Source organism: Trichomonas vaginalis, chromosome II (assembly GCF_026262505.1).
Source record: "Trichomonas vaginalis G3 chromosome II, whole genome shotgun sequence".
In the NCBI taxonomy this organism is placed as follows: domain Eukaryota; phylum Parabasalia; order Trichomonadida; family Trichomonadidae; genus Trichomonas; species Trichomonas vaginalis.
In genome coordinates, this window is record NC_067204.1 from 17,777,404 (window position 1) to 17,791,483 (window position 14,080).

At 32.7% G+C, this 14,080-nt stretch overlaps 4 protein-coding genes across 4 annotated transcripts, besides 3 other annotated features; 2 read left to right on the top strand and 2 right to left on the bottom strand.

The window, feature by feature from the left end:
* Nucleotides 1-258: 258 nt before the first annotated feature.
* TVAGG3_0563220 (S1-P1 nuclease family) lies at nucleotides 259-1,289 on the bottom strand (the record flags this gene model as incomplete). Its single annotated transcript, XM_001309898.1, has 1 exon — nucleotides 286-1,278. One exon carries the CDS (start codon nucleotides 1,276-1,278, stop codon nucleotides 286-288), a length of 993 nt encoding a protein of 330 aa, XP_001309899.1.
* Nucleotides 1,290-2,127: 838 nt separating this feature from the next.
* On the top strand, nucleotides 2,128-2,949 carry TVAGG3_0563230 (Chain B Ribosomal Protein S3ae; the record flags this gene model as incomplete). Its single annotated transcript, XM_001309899.2, has 1 exon — nucleotides 2,131-2,874. One exon carries the CDS (start codon nucleotides 2,131-2,133, stop codon nucleotides 2,872-2,874), a length of 744 nt encoding a protein of 247 aa, XP_001309900.1.
* A 650-nt stretch (nucleotides 2,950-3,599) lies between these two features.
* Nucleotides 3,600-8,312, top strand: TVAGG3_0563240 (uncharacterized protein; the record flags this gene model as incomplete). Its single annotated transcript, XM_001309900.1, has 1 exon — nucleotides 3,600-4,547. One exon carries the CDS (start codon nucleotides 3,600-3,602, stop codon nucleotides 4,545-4,547), a length of 948 nt encoding a protein of 315 aa, XP_001309901.1.
* Nucleotides 8,313-8,680: 368 nt separating this feature from the next.
* Nucleotides 8,681-8,841: a mobile genetic element.
* A 1,590-nt stretch (nucleotides 8,842-10,431) lies between these two features.
* Nucleotides 10,432-14,029: a mobile genetic element.
* TVAGG3_0563270 (ribonuclease H-like family) lies at nucleotides 11,705-13,265 on the bottom strand (the record flags this gene model as incomplete). The annotated part of the gene is made up of 1 exon (XM_051238523.1): nucleotides 11,705-13,265. A coding segment is annotated over one exon (1,561 nt), but the record flags the coding sequence as incomplete, so codon positions are not given.
* Nucleotides 14,029-14,080: part of a mobile genetic element that runs on past the window's edge.

The window sequence follows — 14,080 nt, forward strand, 5'->3', positions numbered from 1 at the left end:
ACAACGCACTAATAATTTGATTTACATATCTATAGGTAATAATGATTTATGCTGAGATACTTAATTATATAACAATCATTTTAATGAATTACAAAATTTCAATTTCCACATTCCATTTGAAATTTATTTAATACACAAGAATATTTGTTTAACTCTTCAACTAAGATTTTGAAAGATTAAAAAATATGAGATATAATTATGGAAAAATAATAATGGTTATAAGTCTATTCATCAAATACTAACAAATATGTGTTTATTAATAGATAAAGAAAGTATTTTTCCTCTTCACAAATTGGTTGAAGATGAAATTAAGCCTGTATTATTGTATCTTGTTGAAATACGTAAAATAAGAATGACGTATACTAAAACACCAAGTAATAATGCGCCATCAATTATCCAAACAATGATAGTTCTTGCATTAAGTTTTTCATTTGGAAATTCTGGCATCAAACCACCTTCTGCGAGCTCTTTAAGCATGTGGCCAAGACGATATCCGGCCATGGCTACTCTCCTCTTTGCTGCGTGTCTTGCTTTTTGGATATATTCTTCAGATGGTTTTTGTTGCTCAGGTGTTTGATAGCCAAGTGTTGATGCTATCTCATATGACTCACTTGACCACTTGAATACATCAACTGTTGTAAGATCATCGAAATCTTTTGTTGGAAACTCGTCTTCTATAAGAGATGCGTTCTTAACAAGGTCAGATGCATAGATTGGATAGTTAATGTAGTAAATTGGGAATGCAAGGATGCAAGAATCCCAGAAGAAGTGAATGTTCTTGCAAGCATCTCCCCATTCGCAAGTTAGAAAGTAAAGATTGCCTCCCATATCTCCATCTGGGAGTTCATTTGTAAATCTGCCAACGTTATGGTGAGGTGTGTGGATATCACCAACAAAATGAATTAAATTTCTGATGTGGAATGTCCAGGCCCACATATCAGTTGTAGTTGGATCGTGGAGTATCTCCCATGCATCTCTGATGTATGAGGTAACATTATATGTTGGCTTTGGATATGGAAAAGAGAAATTATCGAATGGTATATATGGCTGATCAGAATAATGCCATTCTGCCATTGAAGGAACCTTATTAGCTAATAAATCATCAGGCCATGAGGCTACATGAACAATATTTGTTTGTCCAAATCCACCGTTAGAAATAATTCGATTGATATGATTGATTTGTTTTGTTGACAAGAATTTTTGTGCATTTTGAGCAATGATGGCATGGGTGTGTCCCCACCAGGATCGAGAAAAAGTTGTAAAAGCACAAAACAACATTTTTATTAACCGATTGATCCCCTCAGAAAAAAATTGATAAAGTCCAAAATCTGGTAAAGGATAAATCGATTTCAATCGGATATTTTTAATCAATTTCTTATTAGATGAAGATTCTCCCGGTAAGAGTGAAATTTTGCCAGAATCAGCACAAAGTGTTGGCATGAATAGGATTGGAAATGCAAGGACAAGAAGATTTGACATGATGGATGTTTGGGATTCAGACCTTGAATCTGAAGTACAGATGAATTTTGAAAAAAAGATGCATTTTTCGGACTAGATAGCGTATATTTTATAAAGCATTGTTTCAACATATTGCCACACTAGTTCACACTTATTTCTTTTAGATTCAATGTCTTTGTTCAAAAATCAACTTTGATTGATGTTATCATCATATATTATTTATATTTGCTTGAATTACAACATTTAATTACTATGTGTGGTTGTTTAATAATGCATATTCTAGTCAATATAATCTAAAACTTACTCAAATAGAAGAGATATTTCAAATTCTGTAAAATCTTATTATCTCGTAAGAAAATTCATATACTTATGTATTATTTGATAAGCCTATTGATTAAATAAGATAAACAATGTTTCAATTTCGATAAATCACAAAAGCTCATTAGTTACAAGATGGCTAAGTGAAACTTTGATTTTCATTCGAAATGTATAGGTTTCATCAAGCAATGCGCATGTGAATTGATCAATTATTTTATCCACAATTTGAAATTTGAATGAAAATCAATGTCGAAGAGAAGATTTATTTTTGATATCTGGATGCCATTAATATTATTAAATAAAAAATAAATTTGAATTCATGAATCGGTTGAAACGGTTTGGTCTGCCTTTGAAATGGGTGCTTCCAAGCAGCAACGTCCTAAGACATCTAAGAAGATAAAGCAGGATTCTTTCATCAAGAAGGAATGGCGCCACGTTCTCGTCCCAGCTTACTTCACAGGCAAGCGTGACATCGGTGTTACAGTTTCCAACAAGTGCGCTCGTGGCCGTGTTCCAATGGACTACGTCAACAACCGCGTTTGGGAACTCTCACACGCTGACATGGTCAACGACCTTTCCCACGCTTACAGACTCTTCTCCTGGAGATCCATCGCTGCTGGTTCTGAAGTTTACACACAGTTCGCCGGCATGCGCCTTACACACGACAAGCTCGACTCCATCATGAGAAAGTACCGTACAATGATCGATGCTTCCGTCGATGCCAAGACAGCTGATGGCTTCATCCTCCGCCTCTTCACAATCGGCTTCACAAAGAAGCTCGCTAACTCCCACAAGAACCACACATACGCCAACTCCCACAAGGCTCGCCAAGTCCGTGATGTCATGATCAAGGCCCTCACAGACGCTTGCGAGGCTAACGGCGTTGAGCAGCTTTGCAAGGACTTCGTCGACGAGAAGATCGAGAACGAAATCGTCGAGAAGTGCAAGCAGATCTGCCAGATCGAAAGTGTCTACATCACAAAGGTCAAGGTCATCAAGGCCCCAGCTCTCTCCAACGAGCAGGTCAAGACACTCAAGATCTCCAAGGATGCCGCTCAGCTTTCCCTTGCTCCAACAGAGCGTCCAACAGAAGAGTAAATTTATAAAACCATTTCAATGGTTTGGAATAAATAATCCATCTTATAGAAATCTACAATCGTATTTACTCTAAACATTTAATTAGGTAAAAATTTTATATTTGAATCAGAAATTTCATTCCGAGATTAAAGATTTGGTGATGATAAGTCAATACTTCGATAATATAACTGAATTTAGCCTTGAAACATTATTCATTAATTCCAAATTTTTTTTGAAAATTGAAAAATGAAATTTAAATTCTAGAAATAAATATTGATTTTTATTATTTTGAAAAAATTTTGGAAAATATCAAATCCATAAATAATTCTTATTATTCATTTTGAATCGAGTTCAATCAGAAACATCTATAAACAATCATTTTCAAAATATTATTTCGTTGAATAGATCTATTAATTTGTTTTATCTTATTCCTAATCATTTAAATTCTTTGAATACGGCTTAGTACACAATCATATTAGTATTTACAGGATATTCGTTGATTTGTATTGTGAAAAGTTGGAATAATACCGTGATAAACGACATATGTACACAACACAACGTATATTTCAATATCTTCATTCTATTCGTTAACTACACCATTTTCTAATTTTTATATTTTCTCATTATTGAAGAAAATCTGAATTTTCTGAATAATTCGAATTATATAACATAATTCTAGATCAAATTTACTATCAAAATGAAAACGAAATCTTCGAATTTCCCAATTTTCATATCACTTGTCAGAAATGAGTGATTTAATCTTAGGCGTTCCAGCACTTGAATTTGTTATTCAGCAAGAGAAGAGAATCAATAGTTTTCAAAAGCAAATCGAGCGTGTCGTTTCTAAAAAGTCAACACACGCTCTTTCAGAACTTCAGAAAGCATTAACAGAATTTAAAGGAAATCCAGAGATCTGCAAAGAGCCTATCTTAGATACAATCACAAATGCACACTTATGCAGAATTCTAATTCCATATTATGCCGGAATTTATTCTTTATTAATCCGCGATTTCACACGTGTTAGTAGATTATTACCAGGATCCGTTTACCTTGCAGCTTTTATTCGCGAACTTAAACGAATTTCGATTCTTCAAGATAATGTTAAGCGTAATGTCGAAGATCATCATATTCTCGTTACCAAACTCATTAATTCAGATAACAAATACATTAGAAAGGTTCTCATCGACTTTTTGGTCTCTTGCAGCAAAAATGCGAAAAGAATTCTAAAAACAACCGGAGAAGAAGTCATGAGAACAAGAACAGACGTCAAAAAGCGCGATAAATTACAAGACATCTCTGTAGAAGAAGAAGCAGACAAAGTTTACGAATTCGTTGAACTTCCAGCAGAACCAGCCAAAAATGAGGAAGAAGACGAAGAAGAGGAATACTACTATGAATACGATGAAGGTGGTGAAGACGCTGACTTGGAAAAACGTGCAGATTTCCAAGCTTGCGTCGATTTATTTAATAATGATCTTGGAGAAGCAAAGAAGGCTGAAGAAGGCGAAGACGCATTATCATATGTACCAGAACATGTTGTAGACTTCACAGCTCTCCATTCAATGGTTATGGATGAGTTTTACCAAATAGATAATAATTTCAAGCCATTCTTCGTTGCAAAGATGATTCATGGCATCGCAAAGTATACTCCAGAGATATTTAATGAAGTTGTTAAGCCATATAGGAAACAATAAGAGATTTTCTGGTATTTTTTATAATTTTATACGGTTTTGATATATTATTTATTTAGAAAAAGAACATAAGACTAAAATATATAGTTTTTACACATAATTTTCATAAGATTTAAGATTAATTTGAAATGTAATCTTATCTTGATTAGCATTGATCATATTCTACATAGAGTAATTGTATGTTGAGATATTCATTCATATCATCGTCCTGCATGATCAAGTTTTTCTTGCATAAGGGGAATTTCTTATAAGAAAGAAACTTTGAAAGCGTATTCTAGAGTTTGTACTTCAGTACCATTATCGAATCATTGCTTACTAAATGTTATTTCATCTTTGATTTGTCATCGGTGAATTTGATATAAAGAAAGGTTTTCGAAGAGAATTCTTTATTTAAACGATTTCTTTTTATTGAAAGAGGTACAGATGCAGTGACACTGTAGAAATGAAACAGTGATTGAATTTAATATTAGACTTGTATCTCAGAGAGAATAATGAAATCCAGACCCAATAAAAATAGTTTATTCCCCCCAAATTTATTATTTTTATAAAAGTTTCAAATTTCCAAAATCTCTCTTTTATCAAATATTTATTTCATTCGGAGTAACATGATAGAAAAAGAGCATCACATATCTCGAATTTGCTCCATTTCACGAAGAATGAATGGGAAGAAGTCTACAAAACTACGTTTAGTTCTGAAATCTACAATAAAAATCAAACTTACATAGGTTACACAGGCAACTTTTATGTCCGTGAAGTCTATTTCAGTAACCTTGGCGACGACGGTGTTATCAACCTTAATTCTGCCGATGTTAAGTCTCTTATTTCATCAAATTCATTCGAAAACTCATCCCGCAACGATAACGGCGGCTCCATCTACATCAAAGAAGGCCAAAGTTCCATTCGAAAAGTTTGTAGTTTTGGATCCAAATCTACCAAAACTGGAAAGTTCTGTTTTATTGAAGTTTCAGATGCTTCTACTAATATCAATGAAATCCAAGATTCTTCTATAACATATAGTAATCAAGGAAATTTAGATGGATATCAAACAATTGATTTAGGAAATGGCAATATTTCATTTTCCCAAAACAATATCACGAGAAACTATTGCGGATATAATGCGGCTTTTGGAATAGGAGATGGCGAAGGCACTATTTCAATCAAATATTCGAATATTGATGAAAACTATGCAACATCCAGAATTTGCAATGCACAATCCAAACCAACAACATATAACAGCATTGTTTTCACAAACAACACTGTTTCTGAAGATGATAGTGATTATCCTGGAATGTTTTTTTGTGCTAGTTGTTCTGCTACATTTGAAAACTGTTTCATTGCAACTAACAAACGGAATGGATGCTATTTGTTTGGAATTTATGATTATTATCGTTCAAGATATACAATTACAGTTTCTAATTCATATATTGATACACAAGAAAAATTATTTCGAGAAGGTCAACAAGTTTCAATTGGACAAAATAAAGACATTTCAATTGAACTTCATCTTCATTCGACAGAACTCTGTCTATTTGGAAATAACATTGAAAATCTTAATAAAATGATTTCGAAGCTTATTCATCTTAAAACAATAGGTGAATCAATGACTTCGATATTTTTATAATTCTATTATTTTTTTTGAGTGAGAACTTTGAAAATCTTTTCATGTTTGAGATCAATGTCGTGGAAAATAAAAAGACAAAAACACATATGTTTGAAGTCAAATGATCAGATGAAGTTAGATGAAAGAGATTTATTGATGAAAAGATTCAAAAGATCTGGAATAAGACTTGAAAGATGAGATAAAACTGAGTCTCTGTCGTTCAAAGTGAGAGATCTAACCGAGAAAAGACAACTTGGAATTTGTAAAAGGATGTTAGAAGGTTCACGATGAAGACGTTCTGAAAGAATGTTGAAGATGTCAATTACTGCATAAAAACAACGTGTTGAAATAAAAACAACTAAAACAGAACAAAAGTGATTGAAAAAAAGTGGATCCATGTGACTTAACTAACAAAGACATGTATAATAAACTTCGTCGATACAAATAAATTTATGGAAGAAAAACATGAGCTTATAGATATTCTCACAAAGATACTTGTCAAGTTCGATACTTTCAAGTGCACTGAAGAAAATGTTGAAAATAGATGAAACACATTCTTTGATGTTTTCAAGTTGATCAAGTGAGTTCTTGTTTGTAAGTAATGAAACACAAATGTCAATACCACAGAAGAATGATGGAGAGTCTGAAAGAAGACTAAAAACAACTGGACAAACTAGGCTAACAACAAAACTGTGGAATTATGGAAATTTAGACAATGATACAAAACATGAAAAAATGATACAATACAATGTGTGATTAATGTAAAATTGTTTTAAAAGACAAACAAGTGTAGATAAAAAAAATAATCTAAAACATCTACAAAACTATGTGGAGAAAGTTTGACAAGAAGGAAAAGAATGTCGGTAATGAATTCGTTGTTGATGTTGTCACAAACAACGTTGATCATATAAATAACTGATAAAATAGTAGAATCTCGAAAGAAAAGTTCAATATGTGAAAGTGTGTAAAAAAAAACATTAAAATAAAAAATGAATGAGTAATCGTAGTCAAGTGACTCTGAAACAATAGTTGGTGAAAAATCGGACTCGTACTCAATCAAGTACTTGAACTACTGAGAAAGAGAAAAATTCGTTAGATTGTGGAATAGAACAGTCAAAAAACATATTGGTTGTAATGACTAAGGATGAAAGTAAGAATGAAAAGTGATGAATATTTAATGTAACTATGAAAGATAAATCTCTTTGAAAACTTAAACTGATGTTTGAAACAAAGGAATAATTGATTAAAATGTTAACAAATAATGAACAAATAGAATCTTCGTAGTTAATGAATTCAATGTATGAAATAAAATAATGAGAAAATGTTTCGATTTTGTCGTAATCAAGTAAACAGTGGCTGATGCATGAAAGGACATGAACTTCGGAATCAATGATGAAGTAACAATCTGTAAATTATTGATAAAGATATTCTTATTCTTATTATTAGTAGTTCTGACTGAGAAAGTCTTCAAGAAAAAGTAAACACTTTAATTCTAAAGCCAAAAGTTGTGAGAATGAAGAAAGTGTAACGCAGTTGTATTCGATATGAGGAAGAGGACAAATTTAGGCAACAAAAGAAAAGTGATTCTGTAAAAGGTTGAAAGAGTCTCATTTAAACATGCAAAGTGATTGTACATGGTAATAATGCGTTCAATATTGGAAGGGTTTCATTATTATTTCTTGTTGTAAGCACTCTTTGTAAAAAGTTGTTAAGTTTTCGTCACAATTTTTTGTTTTGATTAAAATATCAGATAATGTGCTCGATATATTGACTTTTAATTCAAGATCTGATGAACTGTTGAACACGTTTATTAAAAACTCGAAAATTACTGGTGAATATATTTGATTTTCTATGCAGTGTGTTACAATTGAGATACACGCATTATAATACTGAGTATCTAATGACAAAATGTCTTTAACTTGAAGAAAAGAATCTTTTATACTTAATTTTCGAAGTTTTTTAAACAGGTTGACTGCTTTTTATATATTCAAAATTGATAAGCTTAGTCATGTAATAATAGTTTGTAAAAATCAGATGTGGCTTTGTCAATGTTTGTATTCTTTCGATCCTAATTCATTGTTTAAACGATTTCTGATTATTAAAAGATATACAGATGTAACGATACTATAGAAATGAAATAGTGATTAAGTTTAATACTATTCTTGTGACTCAGAGAGAATTATGAAAATTTTGTAAAATTTTGGACCCAATAAAAATTATTTATTTCCCCAAAATTTTGTTGTGCATGAAAATTCGGTTCACTTCACTTTTGACAAAAGTGACAAGTTTACATGGCAAAAATAGTTTACATGGCAAAAATATATAAGGTTTTTTTAAAAGTAGTTATCTTTATATATAAAAATAAAACTTTTGATATATTTGAGTAAATGATTTATTAATTTATTTATTTATTTTTTTTAAATCAAATCATATAAATATATATATATAATAGTGAAATAGAACAAGAAATAATTATTGATGATTAAATTGTAGACGAGGATAAAAGTTTAGATAAATTAATAAAATTAGTGTGGAATCAGACAAATTTCGGGTTGTTTGGGAAGGAATTGTTGGCTATGATGTACTGATTCATGATCAGTACATCATAGCCAACAATTCCTTATACAAAGTTCAAAAACTTGGGTGCAATCAGAACTGATTGCACCCAAGTTTTTGAACTTTCCATTAACAATTGTTCAATCACATTTATACAACCCAAATCTATACCAATCATACTCTTATTCATACATCATATTTTAAAATCTTTTGCAACTTGGTCTGCTGTCTTTTTGCCAATAGAATATTCAAGATATGCCGTAATATAAATCTGATTTTCATTTGGCAGATCCACTTCTTGTCTTTCCATTTTTTTTGAATCAATTTATACAAATAAACTTATAAAACACAAAATTATTATTTTATAATATAATTCTTAGATAATACATCCGATATGTAAAGTGTCAAAAATGAATTGAACCGAATTTTCATGCATTACAATTTCCCCAAAATTTAATATTTTTATAAAAGTTTCAAACTTTCAAAATCTCTCTTTTATCAAATATTTATTTCAATCGGAGTAACATGATAGAAAAAGAGCATCACATATCTCGAATTTGCTCCATTTCACGAAGAATGAATGGGAAGAAGTCTACAAAACTACGTTTAGTTCTGAAATCTACAATAAAAATCAAACTTACATAGGTTACAAGGGGAACTTTTATGTCCGTGAAGTCTATTTCAGTAACCTTGGCGACGACGGTGTTATCAACCTTAATTCTGACGATGTTAAGTCTCTTATTTCATCAAATTCATTCGAAAACTCATCTCGTAACGATGTTGGTGGGTCCATCTACATCAATCAAGGCCAAAGTTCCATTCGAAAAGTTTGTAGTTTTGGATCCAAATCTACCGGCCTAGGAAAGTTCTGTTATATTTCCGTTTCGGATGCTTCTACTAATATTAATGAAATCCAAGATTCGTCTATCACATATAGTAATCAAGGAAATTTAAACGGATATCAAACAATTTCTTTAGAATATGGCAATAATTCATTTTTTCAAAACAATATCACGAGAAACTATTGCGGATATAATACAGCATTTTCAATATCATATGGTGAAGGCACTTGTTCAATCAAATATTCGAATATTGATGAAAACCATGCAACATCCAGAATTTGCGCTGTATATCAGAAACCAGCAACATATAACGGCATTGTTTTCACAAACAACACTGTTTCTGCAGATGAAAGTGCTTGGCCTGGAATGTTTCATTGTTCGAGTTGTTCTGCTACATTTGAAAACTGTTTCATTGCAAGTAACAAACGAAATGATTGTTATTTGTTTGGAATTTATATTTATGACTCAGGTTATACAATTACAGTCTCTAATTCATATATTGATACACAAGAAAAATTATACAAAGTAGGTCAACGAGTTTCAATTGGACCAAATAAAGATATTTCAATTGAACTTCATCTTTATTCTACAGAACTCTGTCCAACAGGAAATAAAATTGAAAATCTTAATAAAATGATTTCGAAGCTTATTCATCTTCATGGAATCGGTGAATCAATGACTTCGCTAATATTTTAATTCTATTTTTTTCATTAAGGGTGCACCCGCATGTACGTTTATTTGAGAGGAGGAGGATTACCCTCTCAATTTTGAAAGCTTCGTTAACTTAATATCTCGATGAATATTGGATTAAAATTGAATTTGCCCATACCAATATATCTGATACAATATCCTTAAGTTTTACTAAAAAGAATTTTTTAAAATCCCTGCATAGGGTTGTTAAAAATATCAAAAATTAGCGTTTTGAAGACACCATGGTGTCTTATAATTTTCCCTTCCTTATTGGCGTGTAGAAATAAATGCGCCAATAGATTGAAGAAGAAGAATTGTTTTTCTCTTAATGAACTTTAATCCTTTTGATATAAGAATATTAAAAACATTAATATAATTTCGATTTCGGAAATTAAATTTCCAAATTTTTTGTCGATTTCGGAAATAACAGGATCCCGCATCCAACACGCAACAACAAAACACAAAACACACTTTTTGGTTCTTTCATCGTTTTAATCGTAATTTATGTAATACATGATTTGGATAAATTTTACAATAATAGAACCTATATTATATTCTTTTCAAAGATTCTTGCAAATCATCAAAAATAATTGTATTTTAAAAAACGATCAAATTATCCTTTCATTATTTTAAACTTAAATTAATTTTTATGATTGACTAAAGCAATCATATTTATTCATCATTAAATAAACAAAAAAATAATATTTGAGAGTTATTTCAAAAAAAAAACACATTGAATTTATTAATTTGTCTCAATTTCAGTATTATAAATTTTTATAATTTCAATATTTTGAAATACACTTTTTAATATTTCAATATTTATGATATTTCAATGTATTAAGTGGTCTCAAATTGAGCTTCTCAAATATAAGTTGGCCTATTCAAATAATAAAATTAAATAATATTTAAAATAATAAATAAAAGTGATTGAGGTCATAGCAAAACGGCTGTTTGGAGGCAGTTAGGAGCTAGCGGTTGAAGCGATAACATTCACAGCCAACATCTACGGTCAACGGCAGCATTCAAGGGCAACATCTACGATCAAGCAGCAGCAAGGAGCTACGGCAGCAACGAACTACGGCAGCAAGGGGCTACGGCAGGTCAAGCGGCATCATTCAAAGCCAACATCTACAATCAAGCAGCATCAAGGGGCTACAGTAGGTCTCAAGCTGCAGCATGGAGCTACAGCATCAAGGAGCTACGGGCAGTCAAGCGCATCAAGGAGCTACGGCAGCAAGAGGCTACGGCAAGTTAAAGATCAGTCAGATCTGGAAATATCTTTTTCAGGATTTCATTTGTCATGAAAAGCTTCAATAGGATTCTACACTTTATTAGATCTTCACGTGCGTTTTGATTAAACCTATTACGCAGGTTCCGCACAATTGAAATCATTCTTTCCACATCAGCTTCGGTTGCAGCAATAGACATGAATTTTAAGGCAATCTCTTTCAATGCCTTGAAATTTGCATCACATGCTACCCAAAACCTTTGATCCAAGCAGGTGAGGTCGGTGTTGTTCCTGATTTCACTCTCATTCATATGTATAAAGTTGGAAAGAGCTTTCTTGTACTCATTAGCTATGCTCTTGGCCGAACTTCTCTTGTAGAACCTCGCTTCTGCTTCTGCACGTCTCGAAAGCATCTCGATCATAAAATCGTTGAAGCTGTACTCTTCCACTTCTTGCATTGACAGAGACGCCCATTCACCAAGGTTCCTGCCTAGTCTCCTCCTTGGTTCATTCTCTTCAACTTCTTCATCCTGAGCAATGTCTTCTGCATCTACTTGGCCATCACCTTCAATTGCTTCGTTCTCAATCTCGGGCTCTTCTATATCTAGATTTCTGTCCAATTGATCCTCTGCCACTTCATCCAAATGATCAGGGGTGTAGCTCCTTGGAGGGATTTCAAGTTCAGCATTGATAGGTATTGGTTCTTGGAAGAAGAGTGAAACGTCTGGCTTGTACTCAGTATGCATGTTCAATTCTGCGCGGATGACTGACCGGCCCCATGGAGTTAGACCAAAGGCAAATTTCATCAAAGCGTAGTTGCCCTGTTTGTCAAAAACTTCATTCATGTTGGCGATTAATGCATCTGCAATGCGCTTTGACGAACTTGATAATTCAGGACGATTTGCAATTCCGGTCAACTGCTCAATCGTCGATTGAAACATTGGATAGATGTAGCAGAAGCAGCCAACGTCACTCTCTGCATAATTCAAGAGTTTCTTGATTGGTAAAAGAATCTCTTCGAAATTTAACAACCATTGTGGAAGTCCATCCTTGAAATCAATTCCCATATCCCTTAAGATCTGAACAGATTCCGGTGGATCATCCATATTGAACAATTCATAAATTTTAGGGTGTTTTTCTTTTATCCACTTCAGAAGATCCCAGAAAAACATCCAGCGATGATCCGGAACATGAATAACCCTCATATTCAATGCCCTTCTCGTGTCCGGCTTCGATAACTCCTTGCTTATCGCTTTGCAATAATTAATTTGCATTGCGAAAGCTGCACAATTGTCTGCCGTATGCTTCACCACTAAGTTGAGGAGATGCGCAACACATCGGATATAAACGGTTTGAAGACCCGGATATAGTGCTCCGCATCTCCTCCAGTGGCACAGCCCTTTAACTTGGGCGGGGCATCCATCGGCAACAATTGCAGAAAGGAAATCCTTTGGGAAGGTAAAACATTCAAAGAAATTATTGTAATCCCTGGCATTCCAACCATCAGCGATCATAGTATCAATGAAGATATGGTTCTTCATTTTTGCTGGATTGCTAGCCATCACAAAAAAGCCATGCCGGCTTCCGTGTGATGCCGCATCAATTGTTATCGAATAGTAGCCCATCTTGTCAAGCTCAACGTGTATTTTTGGAGCTACCAAGTCGGCTAATGTAATGATTCCATCCCTTATCTCGTCTCTTCTATATGGGATCTTGAGTTGAAAATTGATTACTCCCTTGAAGGTGGAGTAGACATGTCGGGCGAAATCTTCTAGTACACCTGAAGCGGCCATATTGATTGACATGTTGGTATCCACAACAAATTTTACAACATAAAGTAATTTTCTATCTTGTTTTATTAAATCTCTTCTCGTATATGGATTATTTTCACATTGTATTTGATATATATGCTGATGATCTTCATCAAATTCTGATGGTTTTCGATGATAAATGCAGCGCATATATGTTTTTGTTAGTAAATTGTAATGTATCGCTAAACAATAACAATAAAGTCTTTTTCGTTCTTTCGATTTTTCGCTTGTATCTGGAAGATAAGCAATATTGAAACATACTCGACATTTATTATTAGTTGAGAATTTAGTATCCTCGAATTTTGGTAAGGGAGGTACTTTTCGAGGGATATTTTTGGGAGGAAGTTTGCAATCAATCCATCCCTCAAATTTGGATTCATATTCATCTTGTGTTTCAGTCATTAATTCTTAAAAATAAAAAGGGTAAAAACTAAATAAAATGGGTAAAATTCAATAGTGTCTGTGCTATCGTTCAATTTGAAGGTGTCTTTTGAAACCGCAAGACACATTGAATTTTTGAATAGTGTATTATGGTTTGACAGACACCAATGAAAAAAATAAAATGATATTTATTTTAAATATATAAGATCCTTATATAAAATATAAATATTTTATCGTTTTATTTTCTTGTTTTAGAAATGTTTTTTATTGAAAAATCAATAAAACTAACTCCAAAATAAAATTTTTGATTTAAAGACACTATGATGACACCAGGCAAATCTTCCAAGACACCTATCGTCGGGAATCTAACAACCCTAAAAAAAAAAAAAAAAAAAAAAGGTAGTGGGGCTTCCAGGCGCGTTGCGCCC